The 20,323-nt window shown below is 45.0% G+C and overlaps 1 protein-coding gene across 1 annotated transcript in view; it reads right to left on the bottom strand.

Moving 5' to 3' along the window:
• Window positions 1–19,913, bottom strand: part of MOB3B (MOB kinase activator 3B) — a 67,195-nt gene extending 47,282 nt beyond the window's left edge. Inside the window, exons 1-2 of the mRNA XM_069961985.1 lie at window positions 19,784–19,913; window positions 8,581–9,108 (exon numbers count right to left, since the gene is read on the bottom strand). Of these exons, the coding sequence (XP_069818086.1) occupies window positions 8,581–8,998 (418 nt within the window). The 5' untranslated portion in view covers window positions 8,999–9,108; window positions 19,784–19,913. The remainder of the gene's footprint in view (window positions 1–8,580; window positions 9,109–19,783) is intronic.
• Between the last annotated feature and the right edge of the window lie 410 nt (window positions 19,914–20,323).

Raw genomic sequence — 20,323 nt, 5'->3', positions numbered from 1 at the left:
TATCAGATTCCCACTGTCTGCCCGCTCGGTGGAGAGGGTGGATACAGCGGGAGGACCGCCTGGAAAACTGGGATACAGCCTATGGCCCAGTTTTCCAGGCGGTCCTCCCGCTGTATCCACCCTCTCCACGGAGCGGGCAGACAGCGTGAATCATTACCGAGGGTTCGGGCTTGTACGAACCCAAACCGAACTCGGTTCGGACCATCCCTAGTTAGAACCACAGGAATGTGCCAGGGTCACTACACATTGGTTACAGCTGGTGTCCAGGGTTAAAATTCATCCCGGGCACCATCAGCATGGAATGGGCATACTTTATGGGTATACTCTGGGGTCTCCCACAACTATGTGGGTAGTGCACAGAAGGACAAATACTATACACTTTGGGAGATGATCAAACTTCTGTTGGAGCCAATTTGACCTTGACAGTAGTCAATAAGCCACAAAATAGAGCAAATGTATGCCAGGAGAAAGAAATGTATTCCTACGATTACAACAAACTTTAAAGGAGGGGGGGGGGGATGCGGGAGAATAATAAACAACCTACTCACCTCTCCTCGTGCCCCATAGCCCCTCTCTCGGGTCCTGGTGACCTGCAGCTGTTTCAGCTGCAACATCATGTACCTGGCGAAGTGACTGCTCAGTTGTGCAATCGCTCAACCGCCAGCGAGACCTGGGAGCAGCGCAACAGGGGCATGGGGACAGGTGAGTTTAGGTTGTTCATTATTTTCCTGTACAGCCCCCCCCCCCCCACACACACACACACACACACTTCTTCTTTTTATATTTGGTGGGACTTTTCCTTTAAATTCTATCCATATCCCCACTAGCGCTCATCTCTCCACTACCAAGTGAAATATATAAAAAGTATGCTTTATTTAGAAGGATCTTTAAAATTACATATATACCGTAAATGTTTACTATTGTAAGTGGGTCATAGATGAAAAAACTACATTAGAACCATCCGCCAACACTAGCAGGTAACTGAAGCTGATCATTGTTCCATGTAATAGAGAGAACGATCAGCTGATGAAACAATCATTGGCTGATCATTTCTTTATGTGCAGACCTAAAATCAAAGTGCATTAATATTATGGCTGATGATCTATGTTCCCCGATGCCCTCAAGCCTTCTCCAGAGTCTCCAGCTGCACCTTGGTCTTTTGTTCCGGTCTCTGCACTGAAAGGCCGCTCAGCCAATTACTGGCCAAGATAGAACAGTGTAGAGACCAGAACAGAAGGGAACAAAAAGCAGAGGTGCAACTGCAGAGACCGGGGAAGGCCTGAGGACCCTGAGGAATAAGCATCTTTATAGGAGAGGGCATGCTCCTTCTTTGAGCGGAGAGCGGCAGCAGTGGAAGAGCACGTGCTCTCCCATAAAGATGCTTTGACACGTTGAGGCAGGCGAAATTTCGCCTATTATACTCAGTGTGAACATACCCTTACTGAGCAATTAGGCTGATAATCAGGCAGCCAGGGCTGCACGGACATCATTAGCGATGTCCATGCAGCCCTTGCCTTTAGTGTAAACTAGTAAAGTATTTACTTACTTTACCTTATTCTGCCGTGGATTTCTGCCTATTTTACTCAGTGTGAACTTTCCTTAAATGAGCGTCAATCTAGCAGATTGGCGCTCGTTTACACTTTATGATCAGGCCATGAAATAGGACTTTAAGTATCATAAGTAATCTGTACAATATATTAGCACCAATAAGTTTATATATTGAGCTTTTTGCTACATGTATCCTGCTGGATATTAAGTTAGATTGTTAACTGGGAACTATGTATCAATCTGCATAATAAATATGCCAGCGTATATATACTACATTTATCTAATCCTCTTTAAAGTCCTGGTATAGATAGATTCATTAGACCTTAAAGGGGTAGTGCGGCGGTAAAGAATTATTGACAGAATAACACACATTACAAAGTTATACAACTTTGTAATGTATGTTATGTCTGTGAATGGCCCCCTTCCCCGTGTCCCACCACCCCCACCCGTGTACCCGGAAGTGTGGTGCGCTATACATACCTGTCACGTGCCGACTCGTCTCCGATCTTCAGTCAGCAATGTCGTCTTCGGACGGCCGGGCCGAATCCCTCCGAGCGTCCTGAGTGCCGGCCGCCCTCTTCAGCGTCATCGGCAGCTCAGCCGCGATTGGCTGAGCATAACTGTGCTCAGCCAATCGCGGCTGAGCCAAACTGTGCTCAGCCAATCGTGGCTGAGCATCTGATGACGCTGAAGAGGGCGGTCGCCACCCTGTTTACGGAGGCTGCAGACAGCGGAAATCAGAAGCCGATAGTTCAGGTTCATACGAACCCGAACTTCGGAAATTTCACTCATCTCTAGTAGTCACACTGCCACCCCCTCCTCTCATTAGCTGGCACTGGCCATAGTTTTATGACTACAAATGCTCACAGATTAATTTTAACCCACACAACTAGCTATACTTCTATGTTTATACGTGTCAGATTTGACCAGGCCTCCAATAAAAATGGCTTTTACAACCCTATTTACTTGCATCGCAAATTTTCTATGTAGATTTCAATTTACAAGCCAAGAAAAAAGTTGGGTCACTTATTATTTATCATTGATTCAATAAGAAAACCCCCAGGATTAGCCCAAGTAAGGGTCCGTTTACACAGACAGATTTATTTGACAGATTTTTGAAGCCGAAACCAGGAACAGACTATAAACAAAGAGCAGGTCATAAAGAAAACACCATGATTTCTCCTCTTATCTAATCCATTCCTGGCTTTGGCTTCAAAAATCTGTCAGATAAATCTGTCTGTGTAAACGCACCATAATGCAGATCCATAGCAGTGCAAACTGCATATCTGAGGGCCAAATCAAAGCATCTGACCCAGAAATACGCCCTAAGAGGCCTAGAGCCAGAGATGAGTCAGGTTCTGCACGGAGCTACTTTGTTCCATGGATTAGCCGCGTTACAGAGGACCAGTTGGTTCTAGTGAATACAGCTCTTGTTGTGGTTGTCTTATAACTCGGCTTTGTGCGGAGCAGTACAGTAAGAAGCTTCTCCATGTAACACTGATCCCTTTAATGCTGCTTGTTTTCTTGTGATGTTGGTTAATCTCCACAGAAACAACAAACTTTCTGAGAAACACTTCTAAGCATATATTTGTGGTTTGCTTCTTCACACTGTCAGAAACTACCTAGTATTTCCATCTGAAACAGGAACAATGCACAAATACATAATTTTACAGGAAGTATAACACTTGTCTTGCAATAAAGACTGTGAGACAGCGTTATTAATGTGTCCGCAGCTTTAAACATAAAAAAGGCATATAACTTGACATTAGTCCAACTCCAGTGACATCTTTATAGGTTTTCAATACTCCTAGAAGACTTTCTGATTTATTATTTTAGAGACATTTATCATGAGATGTCCTAAAGAATAAGTTACCTGCTACCCAACATATTAATGACATTTATTTTCCCCAGAATTGCATTGACAGATGTGCTTTGTTGAAAAGCGTCATGAAGGATTAATACATAGATAACTCTGCCCCAATGTCAATAAATGGGCACTGTCATTCCTTGATATGCTGCAGAGCAATGACAAAGGTTCTGACTGGTTTTGGTATGGTGCTCATTCTGGTGGTGGTATGGCGCTCATCTACTCATTGTTAGAATAGGAGAAGTTCTCACTAAACGCATTCTATCTCTGCCCTGTCCTTGTGGTAAAAGATAAACTTCCATAGAATGTGTAAAGGTCTCCACACACCTTACACTTTGATCGTCCTAATCCTAACCAGCTGCTTGCAGTAGATTCAGCCACCAGTCTAACGTGTATGAGGCCATCTACAAGAGATGAAAACTACTCACCTACTCCCCCTGTGCCGAGCGGCTCACATGTTCACCAGCACGGGGGGAGTAGGTAAGTAGTTGTCTCCAGCAATGTCTGCTACCGGGCGGCAGGGGGATCCATGCCGCGATCCACATTTGGACATGTCCTATTTTTTCACAGTGGGGGGTCGCAGCACAAATTGTGTGAATGGATGCATTCATTTAAATGGTTCCTAAAATTGTCCGAATCCACGACCACAGAAAATTTTACAGGACGTGTGAATGCAGCCTAAACAAACAAAAGAGGATATGTTTCTAGGGCTGACCTTTATCTCTAACTGGGATACACAGTAGATGTTCAGATAGTCCCAACAATATCAGCATTTATCTAATGTGTACAGATGTAGCAGCAAAGTAATGCCTTAAAAATGTCCCCAAAGAATTCAGCTTACTTACGTTTTTTCTCACATCTAACATCTTCCTAAAGAAAGTACTTTTCCACGTAATATCAGTATAGGTTTTCTAATAAAGTTCATCCTCACTGGATATGTCATCACTTTCTATCATTGGCAGTTAAGCTTCCAGGACCCTCACTGATCCCAAATATGAAGAAGCCATTGAGCTGGATTAGTCCTTTGTTCCGTTTAAAGTTTCTCCCTGTACAAGGTCCGAGCGAACAGCTCTGCTGGAGACTGCAGTCGAGCTTAATTCACTGATAGAGGCAATACGTATTTTTCTATTTTCACTGAACCATAATATAGAATGACTTGAATCTTTGAAAAGGTAGTGGAAATTGTTGCAATACACATCACTTTCCATTTTTACAAAATCATTTCATTCCATAATGAATGTGTTAGTTGACCTAAGCAACATCTGCTATGTTACTTCTTAAATAGCAACAATGACCCAGTGAACCATGGGAATTAGGGCACAGCATTTGCTTTATAGGCTTGGCTAGAGCAGATGAGTAATTAATAGCCAGGCTGACCATCTGGCTCCATACTTAATGGCTCCAAATGATAATTGTGTCAAGTACATGCTAAATATGCAATCTTCTTACTAAAGGCCAAAAACCCTGTAACAAGTGCAGGATGGACAAAAACTGCATGACATGAGCTGTACTCAACTGGGCAGGAATTGGCACGAAGTTAACGTGAATAATCCTAATATTTTTACGTTCAGAGTAATTAAGTAGGAAATAGTAAAGAGAAATAAAAAGAGTGCACTGTGCAGAGGGGGATGGAAACTCCGAATCTTGTGCAGTAAAGTTACATAACTGCAAGTGAAACAGTAACTCTATTATGGCTCCTACATGCTTTAACCTGCACTGTAAAAAGGGATTCTCTGCTTTCTTAAAAAGGTATGAAATGCATGTGCCCAGCTGCAACTAAAAACCACAATACATTAGTTAAAACGTGCCATCAGATTTGTGGCAGATGGTTATTTGGCAAACATGGTGTGTCCCAGATTTATTAGGTATTTCAGACACTGTATGAGGCTATGTAATGATTTGCAACAACGGCCATGATTAATACAAAAGTTACGTTGCACTGCAGTCAGAGGGAATCCCTGCCGGACTGTATACACATAGTATACACTCTGGCCGGGATCCCTAGCAGCCACACAAAAAACTGACATGTCAGTATTGTGCTGCCACTATTCACTGAATAGCGGTCGCACAACACTGACAGCTCACACAATGGAGAGTGCGGCTCCAGCTGTCGTCTATGGTGAATTGGGATGCGGGCGCACACGGATGCACAATTCAGCACAAATGAAGATCATCCAGCCGGTACTGCGTGACACCGGCCGTTCTATGACACGGCTGGGTCACAGAACGGCCGGTGTCTTAAGATGTGTGAACCTGCAGCGTACAGCATTGTTATACCAGTGCACAATTTTATGTATTTTACTACATTATGACAAAATAAAGGCACATAAAAATAGTGTGAACTAAGCCCTGGAAATACTTCATAACAGAATTTCTCCTAAAGCCATAAAGGAAGAATGTAAGCACTTTAGGAAGCACACGTGACGCCCGCTGCTCTGAAATGACCCTGGAAACGTTTGCACTTGTCATCAGTTCACTACACGGCTAAATCCTATAAACAATTGTAGTCTTCCTGGATTTACTGCTCTTGTCCATATGTTCAGTTACCCATCTTGTCTTGTTTTGTTATTTTCACTTAACCAATGTATTCTTTTATGTCAGCTTTAGAGATACAGATGTGGGAGAAAGCAGAGAACAGAACAAATGTTTATTGTATAGGATGACCCTGTGTAACTTGTTTAGTGGGATTCTTCTTTAGCCGCACAGTCATGCTTCACCAATAAAACCCCCTCCCCCCATAGATCTGCACTGTCTGGGGAATAATCCAATTCCAAGCCCCTTCTCAGTCCCCCAGAGGAGAAATGTGACACTATCAGGATAAGGTGATTATACTCGACTGTAGTGTAGTAAATCACATTGTATACAATAAACTTTTAGGTTTCTTTTACACAGGAAGATGACAGGATGATCAAAACTTGTTAAAGGGTCATTTACACGGCCAAACAATGGTGAGTGAAGGGCCGCACAAATCATTGCTGGACTGTTCATGTGGCCATTTACCTAATATTGTTAGGAGAATATCCCAATTATAAGCCAATGAACAGGATGGATCTTCATATCTTTTCATAAGTATCTAATATTTGCCCCACGCAAATGGATCTTAAAGGACATTATCACCTTTGAAACATTTGCTATGTCCTAGAGACATGTCAAAAGGTTTAGGGTCTTCAGATCCCACCAATTGTTGGAGCCAGAAGAAGGACTAAGGGGCCTATTCCACGGAGCGATAATCGGCCCGATTTGGTCAATTATCGCTCGGCGGAATAAAGAAAACGATCAGCCGATGATCGTGTCATCGGCTGATCGTTTATTTAGGCCCAAACCTAAAATCATCGCTCACCCACCGCCCGTTGCTGTGTGGAATAGCGATGCGCAGCGGCCGACCGAGGTTTCAAGCAGCATACATTACCTAGCAGGGCTTCTCCTTAGCTCAGTCTTCATCCCGGTCCCACAGCCAATCACAAGCAGGGACCGTCGCGGCCAGTGATTGGCTGAGTGGTCTGACAACTCAGTCAGGCTGCTCCGGAGTTGATGCTGTGAGCGGGACCGGGTTGAAGACGGAGCGGAGGAGAAGCCCTGCTAGGTAATGTATGCTGCAAGGGCTGCAAGGACGTCGGTAACGATGTCCCTGCAGCCCTCGCTAAACATCGATCATCGGGCCGTGGAATAGGCCCAGAAAACGAGCGCCGATCTAGCAAAACGGCACACGTTTACATTATTGATCGGCCCGTGGAATAGGGTCCTAAGGTCCAGGGGGCTACACCTATTACATGGAGTGCTTATTTATCAAATAAGCAGATATCGCCCAGTGTAACATGATGGTGCCATCAGATGACGAATGAGCAAACACTAATGGTGCTGTTTTGTCATGTAACAAAATCATTGCTGGTCATCTGCACATCTCTGTATAATAGGGGATGTATAGTCAATGAATGAAGACAGCAAGGGGCTGCACAAACAATCTAGCAATCGTCTGAGCGACTCTCAAGTCATGGTAGTAAAGCTTTGTAATAGACACCATTAGCGCTCAGCACCTGTTGGGTTTACCTCACAGGGTCCTAAGCGCAATACTCCCCAGTTGCTGACTTTGCTGTCTCGCTTCTGGGGACCATCTCCTGCAGCAAGACACAGATCACAGAGAGCCAGGAAGTGAAGCACTTAGGCGACTGCTTCTTCTAGCTCTAATAATCTGTGGGGTTCTGAACACCCAGACAACAACTGATCAACACTTTTGACATGTCTCTAGGATATTATGAAAAAGAGGTCCAATGGTATCCGTAGTAAGAAATAATCCAAAAGTAGTAAGAAATAATCCAAATGCTTGACAAAGACGCTTGACAAAGACCCTTTGGGTCAAAACACTGCATTGCTGTCCCTGATCTGACGCATTAAGAATTTGGATTGTTCCTTACTATGGATGCTGCTGGAGCTTCTCTTCTTCAAGTTTATGCGTCCACACTTGGGCTTACCAGTGTGCACCCAGCACTCTTCATACATTGCCTTACTGGACTTGGCTCCTTGTTTCTGTTGGGATTCTCTACTCTTTGTCAAAAGCTTTTTACAGTGGCAGGAACAATCCAACATCAGCTGTCTGCTTTGACAGAGGCCTATTTGCTAGTAAAACAAAGTGTCAAGCTTGCTGAAATCCAACAGGTCTTGTTTTTGCCAAATGCGCCACTGGTAACCAATAAGGAGACCCTCACACATATGGATAGCTAAAATGACTAGTAGACATCACCAACCTGGGCAGTGTTCTACTTTTATAGGGCAAGGTCCATCTTTACGTAAATCAGCACAACCGTAAAGCAACACATTCTTTTTTTTTTGCCAGAAATGATTGTTTAGAGAATCCATAAAGATCCAAAACTAAATTTAAAATGTAGACAAAACACCCAACAACTCAAAAAGAATTACCTATTTCATGCAGTATATCAATTACATTGCAAAGAAAAGAACACAAAGTTATGCTAAGACTCTAGTTGTAAATGGTAAAGAACACAAATTTATGCTCAGATTTTAGATGTAAAGGTCTAATAAACCATGTTTTGGCATAGTAAAGCATGGAAAGAAATGCAAAATGTCAGAATGAATGTAATAGATCTATGTTTATTTATCCCTTGAAAGAATCTCTGTGAACAAGAAATCATGGAATTGTTTAGACTTACCTACACTTGTAGGGAATATATCTTCATTGTTGATTTGTACTTCAATCCAATCCATGAGTAGATTCATATACTGAGGTGCTGGTAAGGCAGTGGGCTTCTTGTATTTCAGGTCATCTTGCCATCTATACTCATATTTGGGACCTCCAGACATAACAGGACATGTCCTTTCAGTGCAAAAGTCACATATGGTACCATAGATCAGATTAATCCTATTGAAAAAATCTACCACATGAACAGCCACCCAGTCATTGAGGTCTTCTCCGCTGGGCAGCTGAACTGTGGCTTTCAAGTCAACTCCAGAACTTAAAGATGCTTGTGCACGTTTATGTAATTCAAACCTCTGTGTGCCAGGATCAAATTTTCTTTTCGGTCTGAAAGTCTTGTCTTTGTTAAATACTTGCTTTAATCCTATAGACATGTCTTTTATAGGTGTGCTATATCCTTGTGATCTAGCAGAGACAACTGGATCTGTGCAAGATGACAGAAGGCAAAGACACGGCGGCCTAGTTTCTGGGAAACTTCATTTTTCTAGGGAAACAAAAGTTGCGAGTAAGTGTATTATAGAAATGAAACATATTATCTTCTTATTAAAACCCATTAGCCAGGACACCACAATGCATTAGGAAAGCCAACAACCACTTTATTGCCTTCAAGTGATGTAAAGACTTTTATTTTCCAGCTACTTATCCTTTTATCAACAAACTCGAACCGTCGTCTTCTGGAAGTACAGTAAGTGAATAACGGGGAACAACTGTCCTCTATTCTAAGTATCCATCCCCCTGGTCACACAACCACTGATCAGCTACCTAGGGACAGCTTATAACTTTGGGATATCCATTTAAGGTGTACCCTCAAACTGTGCACTAGGTGGACTACGCTGTTACAACTCTCTGACAGTATGTATATATGTATATATATATATATATATATATATATATACACACACACACACATATAGTATACACTTTACCAAGCACACAATGTAATAATGTACTATCTGACAAGATATGCTGTTTATGATGTCTGTGTGGGATGTAATTATTAAATTTATAAATGTTTATTAAGTCTATCTATCTATCTACGAAGCAATATTCTGCAGCACACCAGCATAGATAAATAAGTGCTATTTATTGCAAAAAGGTGCAAAAAATACAAAATAGATGCAACGTTTCGATTTTCTCACAAAATCATTAACAAGCATGCTGGTGTGCTGCAGAATATTGCTTCGTAATTCCTGGGATCCCAAGCCAAGGGACTTACTCTGGACAGCACCTGCTACATCATACTTGGAAGTGCGGCTCTTTCCTGTATCTATCTTGTTCCTTTGGGAGAAATGTACCATCAGGGCTGATTCTAGGGTGTCTGCCACCTGAGGCAAACCTGGGACGGCCTCCCTATCGCAAAACCTAGCATGGGCGGCGGGACAGCAGGGATAGAGGGGAGCGGATGTGGAGTGGGGCCCTGGCTGCTGTCATTTTTGTTAGATTGAAATGACAGCAGTGGGTAAGATTATGCCGCCCCATCCAGGATTGCAGAACCTGTCACCTCAGGCGGAATACTCATCTGCTACCTAATGTGCCAGGTTACCTAGGCTGACATTGAATTCCATAGCTGTGGTTGGTCACCAGAAATAGCGGGCTAATACTAACAGGGTGCAGGGGACCATGGCAGGATAGAACAGAATGAGGCCTGGAGCCAGGGACAGGATTGCTATGTTATGTGAACGCAGCAATGACACACAATGGAGGCCATTGGTCACGCTGTGGGGATTTTTTGAAGGAAAGGAAAATGTAAAATAAAACTTTTTCTTTCCTTCCTTCAGATCTGAGAGTACTATCTAGGCAGACTCCATGAGAGCCTATGATGTTGGTATGAATAGAGCCTAATGCTCTTTACAGATAACAGCTCTAGGACACCATGCATTCCTGTTTGTACACCAGATACTTTATGTATATACATGACGTTACACACAAAAATGCTGGCTCATCTAGGCCTATGTTCCCATGTCATGCTTGCTTCTGGCAAAAGCACTGAATGTATAGAGGCGTACATTGGACCCTCCCATACATGGTTCAGGAAGACTTTCCTTACAGCAGACAAAAAGACAGACAGAGAGAAGTTTAGTAGTGTATTCCCAAACATGTCCGCTTGAAGAAATCCACAATATCATGTATGTTTTGCCTTCACCAAAATGCCATATGCCAGGTAACACCATATCATATATGCTTACATGAAGATATTGGAAAAACTTGCCAGGTAAGATACATTAATAAGGGAATTGGATTTAAGGCTTCTAAACCAACACCATGGCGTTATACTGGTGTGGAATAGCTTTATAAATATATCACTGTATCTATTGTCAGTTTCAGCATTATACTATGTACTAAGCACAAGCACATTCCAGAATGTGGGATGTAGAGAGGTTATGGGTCTTTCAATCAAGCTTGGGCACATGTTTGGAGCTTCGAGGCAACCACCTAGAATTGTAATGAAAGGCAGTGCTCCGGGGAGGGGGCTTCTCAAAGAAGTCAGCCATATGCATAATATATAGTGGAACTGAAAATCAGCCACAGGGAATCTGGACTGGATCAAGGTGGGCTTCACAAAGAGGATTCACTGTAGGAATAATCATATCAGGTCTTTTTACTTTCAAGGGGACGCTCTAATGTCTATGCAGCTTGGCAGACCCTCAGAGGAGGCTTGTCATATGGGAGTCTAACTGGAGGGATTTCTCTACACCTGTTCCAATAAAATACACCAACATTTCATCAAACCAAATGTGTATGACGGCCTAGGTTCACATCTGTGTTGGTAAGAGGAGCAGAAAACCTTAAACAACCAAGTGCCATATGCATCACACAAGAGATATTAAAGGCCTTCAAGAGGAACTGTTGACTAAATAATACTGCATGCTGCAGAAGTGATGAACACAGGTGTAAACAGAGCCATAACGCTTACAAGTGGCATGGACACTAAGAAGCATGGTACCACTTCCTGGTAACGTTTTGGTAGCTGCGGCAATGACCCCGTTCAGCTACTAAATGGGGATAACAGGGCATAAGGCAAGGGAGGGCTAGTTTTGCTTGTTTTTACCCAGCCTGATACATTGAAAAAATACACACAAGATATATGATAGGATATACGGTATATCATTTTTAGAGGAGTCCTCTGCTATTATAAATTTGATGCTGATAATTTTTAGTTTAAAAAAAAAAAAGAAAAATACTAATGTAATATAAATGAGTTGTATATAATGCAGTTCATTACCCAGCAAATAATACATACACTGCAATCAATATAAGACAACTCTGTAACACCCATAACCCCCCACAGAACACAATACAGAGCTGACACAATTAGCTGACAATGCATTTAAAATGCTAATATCTTTGTCTGTCATTCTTGCTACAATCTTAGCACCATAAAAACCATCTGTCCCTTTAGTATTGCTGCATGGAAAAGGAACTGAGCATGATGCCCTGAACCAACGCTGGACACTTTATACCAACAGCCAAGGATCGTGGCAAGTAAGGATATACAAGTCTGATGACAAAAGGCATCATACACATGCTAAAACCCAACCGACAAAAAGAAAGTACTAAAAAACAAAAAAAATGTTGCAGAGACATGTAAAAAGTTTTGATCAGATGGAATCGGAGTGTGCGGTTATCTGCTTCACTCTTATGTTTACTGTGATCTTCATCAAGCTGCACAATATGACCTCTAGACGAGACAGGGACTGCCAGTAGCTGGAAGACAAGCACTCAGTTGCACCGTTTTTCCAGCTACATATACATATCAGTAAGTAGGAGTGTTCAGACCCCAACAGATTAAAGCGACTCTGTACCCACAATCTGACCCCTCCAAACCACTTGTACCGTCAGATAGCTGCTTTTAATCCAAGATCTGTCCTGGGGTCCGTTCGGCAGGTGATGCAGTTATTCTCCTAAAAACAACTTTTAATCCTGCAGCGCTGTGTCTAACGGCCGGGGCTTACATTTGTATATGCATTAGGCTGTCATATCCTCTCTGTCCCTCCTCCCAGCCCTCCTCATCATTAGGAATGACCCAGGCAGATTGCTTCCCATTCCCCACCTGTGTGCATAATCAACATGGGCTGGATCGTTAAGACACCTGTGCAAAGCTCAAACAGCAATAAATGTTCCTGGATCATTCCTAATGATGAGGAGGGTGGGGAGGAAGGACAGAGAGGTGGTGCCAGCCTAATGCATATACAAATGTAAGCCCCGGACGTTAGACACAGCGCTGCGGGATTAAAAGTTGTTTTTAGGAGAATAACTGCATCACCTGCGGAACGGACCCCAGGACAGGTCTTGGATTAAAAGCAGCTATCCAAAGATACAAGTGGTTTGGGGGGGTCAGATTGTGGGTACAGAGTCGCTTTAAAAACTTTTTATGTTGAAACAAGCCAAAAGTAGGTTTTTTTTAAATATGTGTCCACATCTCTTGGTTATTAGTTATGTCAGTTTATGTAAGAACAAGAACTCCTACTCAGTTGTCTACAGATGGATGTCTCTTCCTTTTTAGAGGAGTATCTGGTTTAGCTAGTATAGACAGATAGAGAGAGATATAGAGCGTGCTCATTTGCATGCCTTTTTCCACCATTGAAAATAATTCTCCATATACCACCACGTATCACCCCTTTGAGGTGCATATAGAACCCTTTTTACACAGGCCGATTATTGTCAAGAATCGCTCCTAGGAACGCTGCTTCAACCAATAACTGTGTAATAGTAGCAGTGGTCAGCCAAGGAACGGGAAAACGCCCACTCCTCGATGGATCGCATCTTTTGCTCTACACTAAAATATATCGCTATCGGACACACATCTCCCCATAAACAGGTGATATGCAGCTGACAGAAATATATTTAAATGGAAGCACAAATGACACAGTAATTGATGGTTCCTTCTAAAGACATGAGATGTGAAGCTTGCCTCTTTGCACAGCACCGTCCTGACCCATGTGAACGGACCCTAAGGCATCACTACAGTCAAACAGCACTCTGCTCTATAACAGCCATCTACAGAGGCAGTGTGGGATACGGCGAGGATTGTTTTCCACTGTAAGATAGGTGACGGCCTCATCTGCGAAGTCTCAGATGACCCAACAGAAAAGAGCCATGATTAAGGGCGAGCAAGCCTGAAATGCGTCAGACTTTTAATTGCAAAATATAGAATTGAATTTTAAAGAGCTGGAGAGAATCGTTTAGTGTTCATCCTCATATTTGGTTACCCTTGGGTCAAGGGACAACTCTCACGTGCTCCTAGAGTGGCACACAGCCGGAAATAACACTGCTTGTCATACTAAAGGGATCAAAACTCATATGCTGACCACCCACTGCCTTTTGGTTACACATCTACAGAGGTGACTATTACCTTTGAAGCAGGTTCCGGGTTAGCTAATAGGAGGTAGTAGTCTGGAGGGGAATTTGCATTTAGATCTGCAGGACTTGTACTTTTGACCCATGAGATATCACTGTATTGTGACCAAGCAGCATTCCGAAGATACTATCTCAGTATAATATTTACCCCTAGCAATGTTCCTTTAAAGCCGTGCCCCAGTATGTAGATATGTGAAAATGTACCCAATGTAACGGGGGTATAAAAGGGGCCTAGGGCTCTGTCCACATATTAATTGTCCTATTAGACGAAGCGATTTATAACGATAAACGACTAACAATAAACAATCGCAAAAGAGATCGTTTATCGTTAACCTAACATCGTTCACCATATTACACAGAACGATAGTCGTTAGTTACCATCATTACTATGATCGTTACTATGATCGTTCCTATGGTCACTCCATCTGATCCCAGCAAAAACAATGAACAATGTGCAATAACACTAAACGTTTAGTGAAAAATTGCGGGACTTGAGCGAACGAATGTGGGATTACAGCGAATGATTAGCAAATGATTAACAATGATTTTAGATTCATATCTTAATCAACAACACACAAACGATTTTTCAATCGTTGCCTGCAACTACACAGAACGTATATCGTTTACATTCGAACGATATAACGATTTTTTACACAATAATCGTCCCATGTAATAGGGCCCTAAGGCCATGTTCTCACAGCTTCTTTTAAGGCGAAATAACAGCCTTTAAAAAAGCTCATGAACAATATTTACGGCCGTTATGATAACATAACAGCCCTTAGGCTACATTCACACGTCCGTTGTTCTGTCCGCAATGGCCCTGTTCACACGTCCGTACGGCCGCCATCCGTGCCGCAGAAAAAAAGAACATATAATGCGGACCGTTTTTTGCAGCTAGGGTAATGAAGTGTGAATGTAGTGCTCCGTGAAGCACTGAGCACTACAGAAGTCACACTCGTAGTGCGGGCCGCGGTCGTGTGCTGCACTACGGGTGTGTGAATATAGCCTTATTCTGCCTAAAAAGTCATTGTGGTAACATTGAACAATAATAATCTTCACTTATATAGTGCCAATATATGTTTCAGCACCTGACATCTCATCAGAGCTGTACGCTGGAGGTATACAGTACATCAGAAGTATTCCCTGATGTATACCATTAACATGTCATTGTATAGCCAGAAATACTTTGTGCATTTTATTTTTTCTTTGTAGGAAAGTCAACATTGCTATGCTTTTCAATAAAAAGGTATGCTGACAAATACAGGGGCTGGGTGGCCTTTGTCACACCATTGGGAGTCATAGGACTACATGTTCTGTTAGTGAGATATGAGCAGAGCATAACACTGACTGCTATACAGATAAAACGACAAAAAAGCTAATTGTGTGGTATACTCTGGTACATGATTACTTATCATTACGTATGCAGCCGGTCACATGAACGATCGATTATCTAGTGTATAAGAGTTCCTAGGAATACTTGTTAATGAGAATTGGTCCATGTAAAAAGGGCCCTATGGTTGGCTACCTATGTTGTAAAGTATAGCTGCACAATGTCGGCTGATCGTGGTCTTTTGACAGGTTGAAAAATCGCAATAATGAAAGTGACGGTCTGCTGCAAGCCCTGACAGGTCGGCACTCACTTCCTCCTTTAGATCATATTGTGTAATACCCCCTCTAGTCATTGAGGAGGGAATTATCAACAGTTCCAGATATCAGTCAATTTTGGCGCAAAACCTTCAGGCCTTCAAGATGAAGAGGAATTTCCCCTTTCAGTGTGACAAGGACCCAAAGACCAATGTTCTGGAATGACCCAGCCAGAGCTCAGACCTAAATTCATGAGAAAGCCTGTGGACATGGTGCTGAACACAGGAGAGGCCATTGCAGTCTTACAGATCTTCTTCAGTAGATCCATGAAGCGCTTCTGCAAGAAAGAGTGCACCAAGATCTCCATGTCCCCCCTATCCAAAAAGACTGAACACCGTCATAAATTCAATTCATTACTTTACTCCTCTATTCCACTGTATTGCTTTTCTATGCACTGTATGAGGAGTGTTACTCAGTGGGGCCCAGGTGCTGATACCGCCATGATCACTAAAACAAGCAGCAAAAGGGCCCAACTGAGTGGAGGAAGAATGAGTGGCATACAGACTCTCCATAGGCTGACACACCACTTGTGCCACTCTCTGAACAGAAATGTATGGGAGCGATTCTGCCTGCGAGCGGTAGGGGTCTCTGCACCCACAAAACTCTGCCATGTCACTATGACAGAAGCTTTTCAACTTGACAGAAAGTTTTGAAATGGTAATGGTAATGGTTCAGAAAGTTTCCATTTTTAAAGTGTGCCTGTCTTTATAAAAAAAATTTTTTGACATGTCCAGGTCTGAGTGTCCAGAGTGTACCGATCGGGAGATAGAGCTGGGAGAACATGCGCTGCAGCACGTCCGCTCCCCGATCTGAACCTTAAAAAAAAAAAAGAGTCAGACTTATAAGAATGGGCTCCTATGAAGTCAAACTCAGAGCAGGGAGCGGACGTGCTGCAGCTGCGGTCCTCTCCCTGCTCTATCTCCCGATCGGTACAAGTCTGAACACTCAGACCCGGACAGCTCAAAACATCTGACATGTCTCTGTGAAATGTCAAAAGTTTTTTTCTTTTTTTATAACGACAGGTACACTTTAATGCTCACGCAGGGAGGCTCTTCCTCTGAAGAAGTGTCTATGTGTATGTTATATAGAAGTGTGTATGTGTACATTATATATAAGTGTCTATGTGTATGTTATATAAGGGCCAATTCACACTAAGCAAATACGGCGGAATTCCGGAGAGTTCTGCCTCAGAATCCCACCTTCGTCAGTGTCAATTCTTTGAGCGGAGACGCACAAGCCCTCCCATAGAGACGCCGTCTGACACTGAGGCAGGCGGGATTCTGCGGCAGAACTCTCTAGAATTCTGCCACATTTGCTCAGTGTGAATTGGCCCTATAAGTGTCTATGTGTATATTATATGTAAATTATATATGTGTCAATCAGTGTATATTAGTGTAGCTCTTCCATGCAGCCCCATACTCCAACAGTGTTCCCCAACCTGTGAGTCTCCATATTACAGCGCCCACCATGCACTCACAGCATCCAGCTGTCAGAACATGAGGGGAGTTGTCATTCGGCAAAAGTGTGAGGAACCCTGCGCTACAACATAGTTTTATACTTACTACTCCCTGTGTGAAATGTTAAAGGGGCACTCCAGTGAAAAAAATTCTTATAAATCAACTGGTGCCAGGAAGTGACAGAGATTTGTGATTTACTTCTATTAAAAAATTCTCTGTTCTTGCAGTACTTATCAGCTGCTGTATGTTCTACAGGAAGTGATGTTTTCTTTCCAGTCTGGAGACCAGGAGAGGCTTTCTATGGGGATTTGCTACTTCTCTGGACAGAGGTGGCAGCAGAGAGCACTGTGTCAGACCTCTTCCTGCAGGACATACAGCAGCTAAGTACTGGGATTTTTTAAATAAACGTAAATTACAAATCTCTGACACCAGTTGATTTGAAAGAAAACATCTTCGCTGGAGTACCCCTTTAAGAAACATGAAGCAAACAACTGGAAATGTACAATCAAAAAAGAAAAATATGATAGAAGTAGGTAAAGGGAGTAAAGAAGACTCTATATCCTTGAACTGCCTGGGGACACCACACTGCCTGGGGACACTCCACTGCCTGGGGATACCACACTGCCTGGGGACACTACACTGCCTGGAGACACTACACTGCCTGGGGACACCACACTGCCTGGGTACACCACACTGCCTGGGGACACTCCACTGCCTGGGGACACCACACTGCCTGGGGACACTCCACTGCCTGGGGACACCACACTGCCTGGGGACACTACACTGCCTGGGGACACCACACTGCCTGGGGACACTCCACTGCCTGGGGACACCACACTGCCTGGGGACACCACACAGCCTGGGGACACTACACTGCCTGGGGACACCACACAGCCTGGGGACACCACACTGCTTGGGGACACTACACTGCCTGGGGACACCACACTGCCTGGGGACACCACACTGCCTGGGGACACTACACTGCCTGGGGACACCACACTGCCTGGGGACACTACACTGCCTGGGGACACCACACTGCCTGGGGACACTCCACTGCCTGGGGACACCACACTGCCTGGGGACACCACACTGCCTGGGGACACTACACTGCCTGGGGACACCACACAGCCTGGGGACACCACACTGCTTGGGGACACCACACTGCCTGGTCCAGCACACTGCCTGGGGACACTACACTGCCTGGGGACACCACACTGCCTGGGGACACCACACAGCCTGGGGACACTACACTGCCTGGGGACACCACACTGCCTGGGGACACTACACTGCCTGGGGACACCACACAGCCTGGGGACACTACACTGCCTGGGGACACCACACAGCCTGGGGACACCACACTGCCTGGGGACACCACACTGCCTGGGGACACTACACTGCCTGGGGACACCACACAGCCTGGGGACACTACACTGCCTGGGGACACCACACAGCCTGGGGACACCACACTGCCTGGGGACACTACACTGCCTGGGGACACCACACAGCCTGGGAACACCACACTGCCTGGGGACACCACACTGCCTGGGGACACCACACAGCCTGGGGACACCACACTGCCTGGGGACACTACACTGCCTGGGGACACTCCACTGCCTGGGGACACCACACAGCCTGGGGACACCACACTGCCTGGGGACACCACACTGCCTGGTCCAGCACACAGCCTGGGGACACCACACTGCCTGGTCCAGCACACTGCCTGGGGACACTACACTGCCTGGGGACACCACACTGCCTGGGGACACTACACTGCCTGGTCCAGCACACTGCCTGGGGACACTACACTGCCTGGGGACACCACACAGCCTGGGGACACCACACTGCCTGGGGACACCACACTGCCTGGTCCAGCACACAGCCTGGGGACACCACACTGCCTGGTCCAGCACACTGCCTGGGGACACTACACTGCCTGGGGACACCACACTGCCTGGGGACACTACACTGCCTGGGGACACTACACTGCCTGGTCCAGCACACTGCCTGGGGACACTACACAGCCTAGGGACACCACACTGCCTGGGGACACTACACTGCCTGGGGACACTACACTGCCTGGGGACACCACACTGCCTGGTCCAGCACACTGCCTGGGGACACTCCACTGCCTGGGGACACCACACTGCCTGGGGACACCACACTGCCTGGGGACACTACACTGCCTGGGGACACCACACTGCCTGGTCCAGCACACTGCCTGGGGACACTACACTGCCTGGGGACACTCCACTGCCTGGGGACACCACACTGCCTGGGGACACCACACTGCCTGGGGACACTACACTGCATGGGGACACCACACTGCCTGGGGACACTACACTGCCTGGAGACAACACACTGCCTGGTCGAGCACACATTTCTAATTCACACCAACAGAAACTAGAATGTGCATGTACAGAGCTGAGTTAGTGTGGTAATCTGGTCCCCATAGGACTGTGCACATCAGGCACTTCCTAGTGACACGTCCAGCTCTGCTCCCCCCTCAGCACACGTGCTCGGCGCCCCCCGTCCCGCTCCCATCCCCGGGTATGTGCCGTATATATAAGTGTATATATATATATATATATACACTGTATACTGTATATATATATATATGTGCCGGTAACGTCCTATAACTACTCCCAGGGAACTTTCCCGAGCAGCGCTCCCATTACCCGCTGTGCCCCCGCTCTCCATTACCTCCTGTCCATGCCAGCTGCCGCCTCTGACCACTTCTCCAATCCAAAGCGAAAGTGCTGAGGGTAAAGTTCAGTGAGCCCCGTGATGTGCGGCGCCCGGACTCGGCACTGGCTGTAGTGAGCTCCTCCAGGAGGACGGGACATGCCGTGCCAATGGGTGTTACACTCACAAGGCGCCCTATACCAGACGGCCTGCTCCCCCTGCTGGTGGCTGCTGGAAGTGCACGCCCTCTGGTCATAGGCAAACAAAGGGCAAAGGATGTGAGGGTGTGAGGTGCACTGTGCGCACCTTGTGTATGGAGGAAGAGGCAGCTTCAGGCTGGGGGCTCAAGTCTGAGCTGAAACTACTTATCTATTGCAACTGTGCCAGAATGCTGCTATAATATGCGCCAAAATCTCTCTTACATGACTTGCGCCACCCTTACAGACAACCTAGGATGCAACACTGCGCCAAACATGGGCCTGAATTCTGGGGCGGTTATGGTTGTATGGTTATGATTAGACAAGGCAGCTTAAGCGTCCTATTAGACAAATTAGTATT

This window comes from Dendropsophus ebraccatus, chromosome 3 (assembly GCF_027789765.1).
Source record: "Dendropsophus ebraccatus isolate aDenEbr1 chromosome 3, aDenEbr1.pat, whole genome shotgun sequence".
NCBI classification, from domain to species: Eukaryota; Metazoa; Chordata; class Amphibia; order Anura; family Hylidae; genus Dendropsophus; species Dendropsophus ebraccatus.
This window is presented reverse-complemented; position numbering and strand designations above follow the sequence as displayed.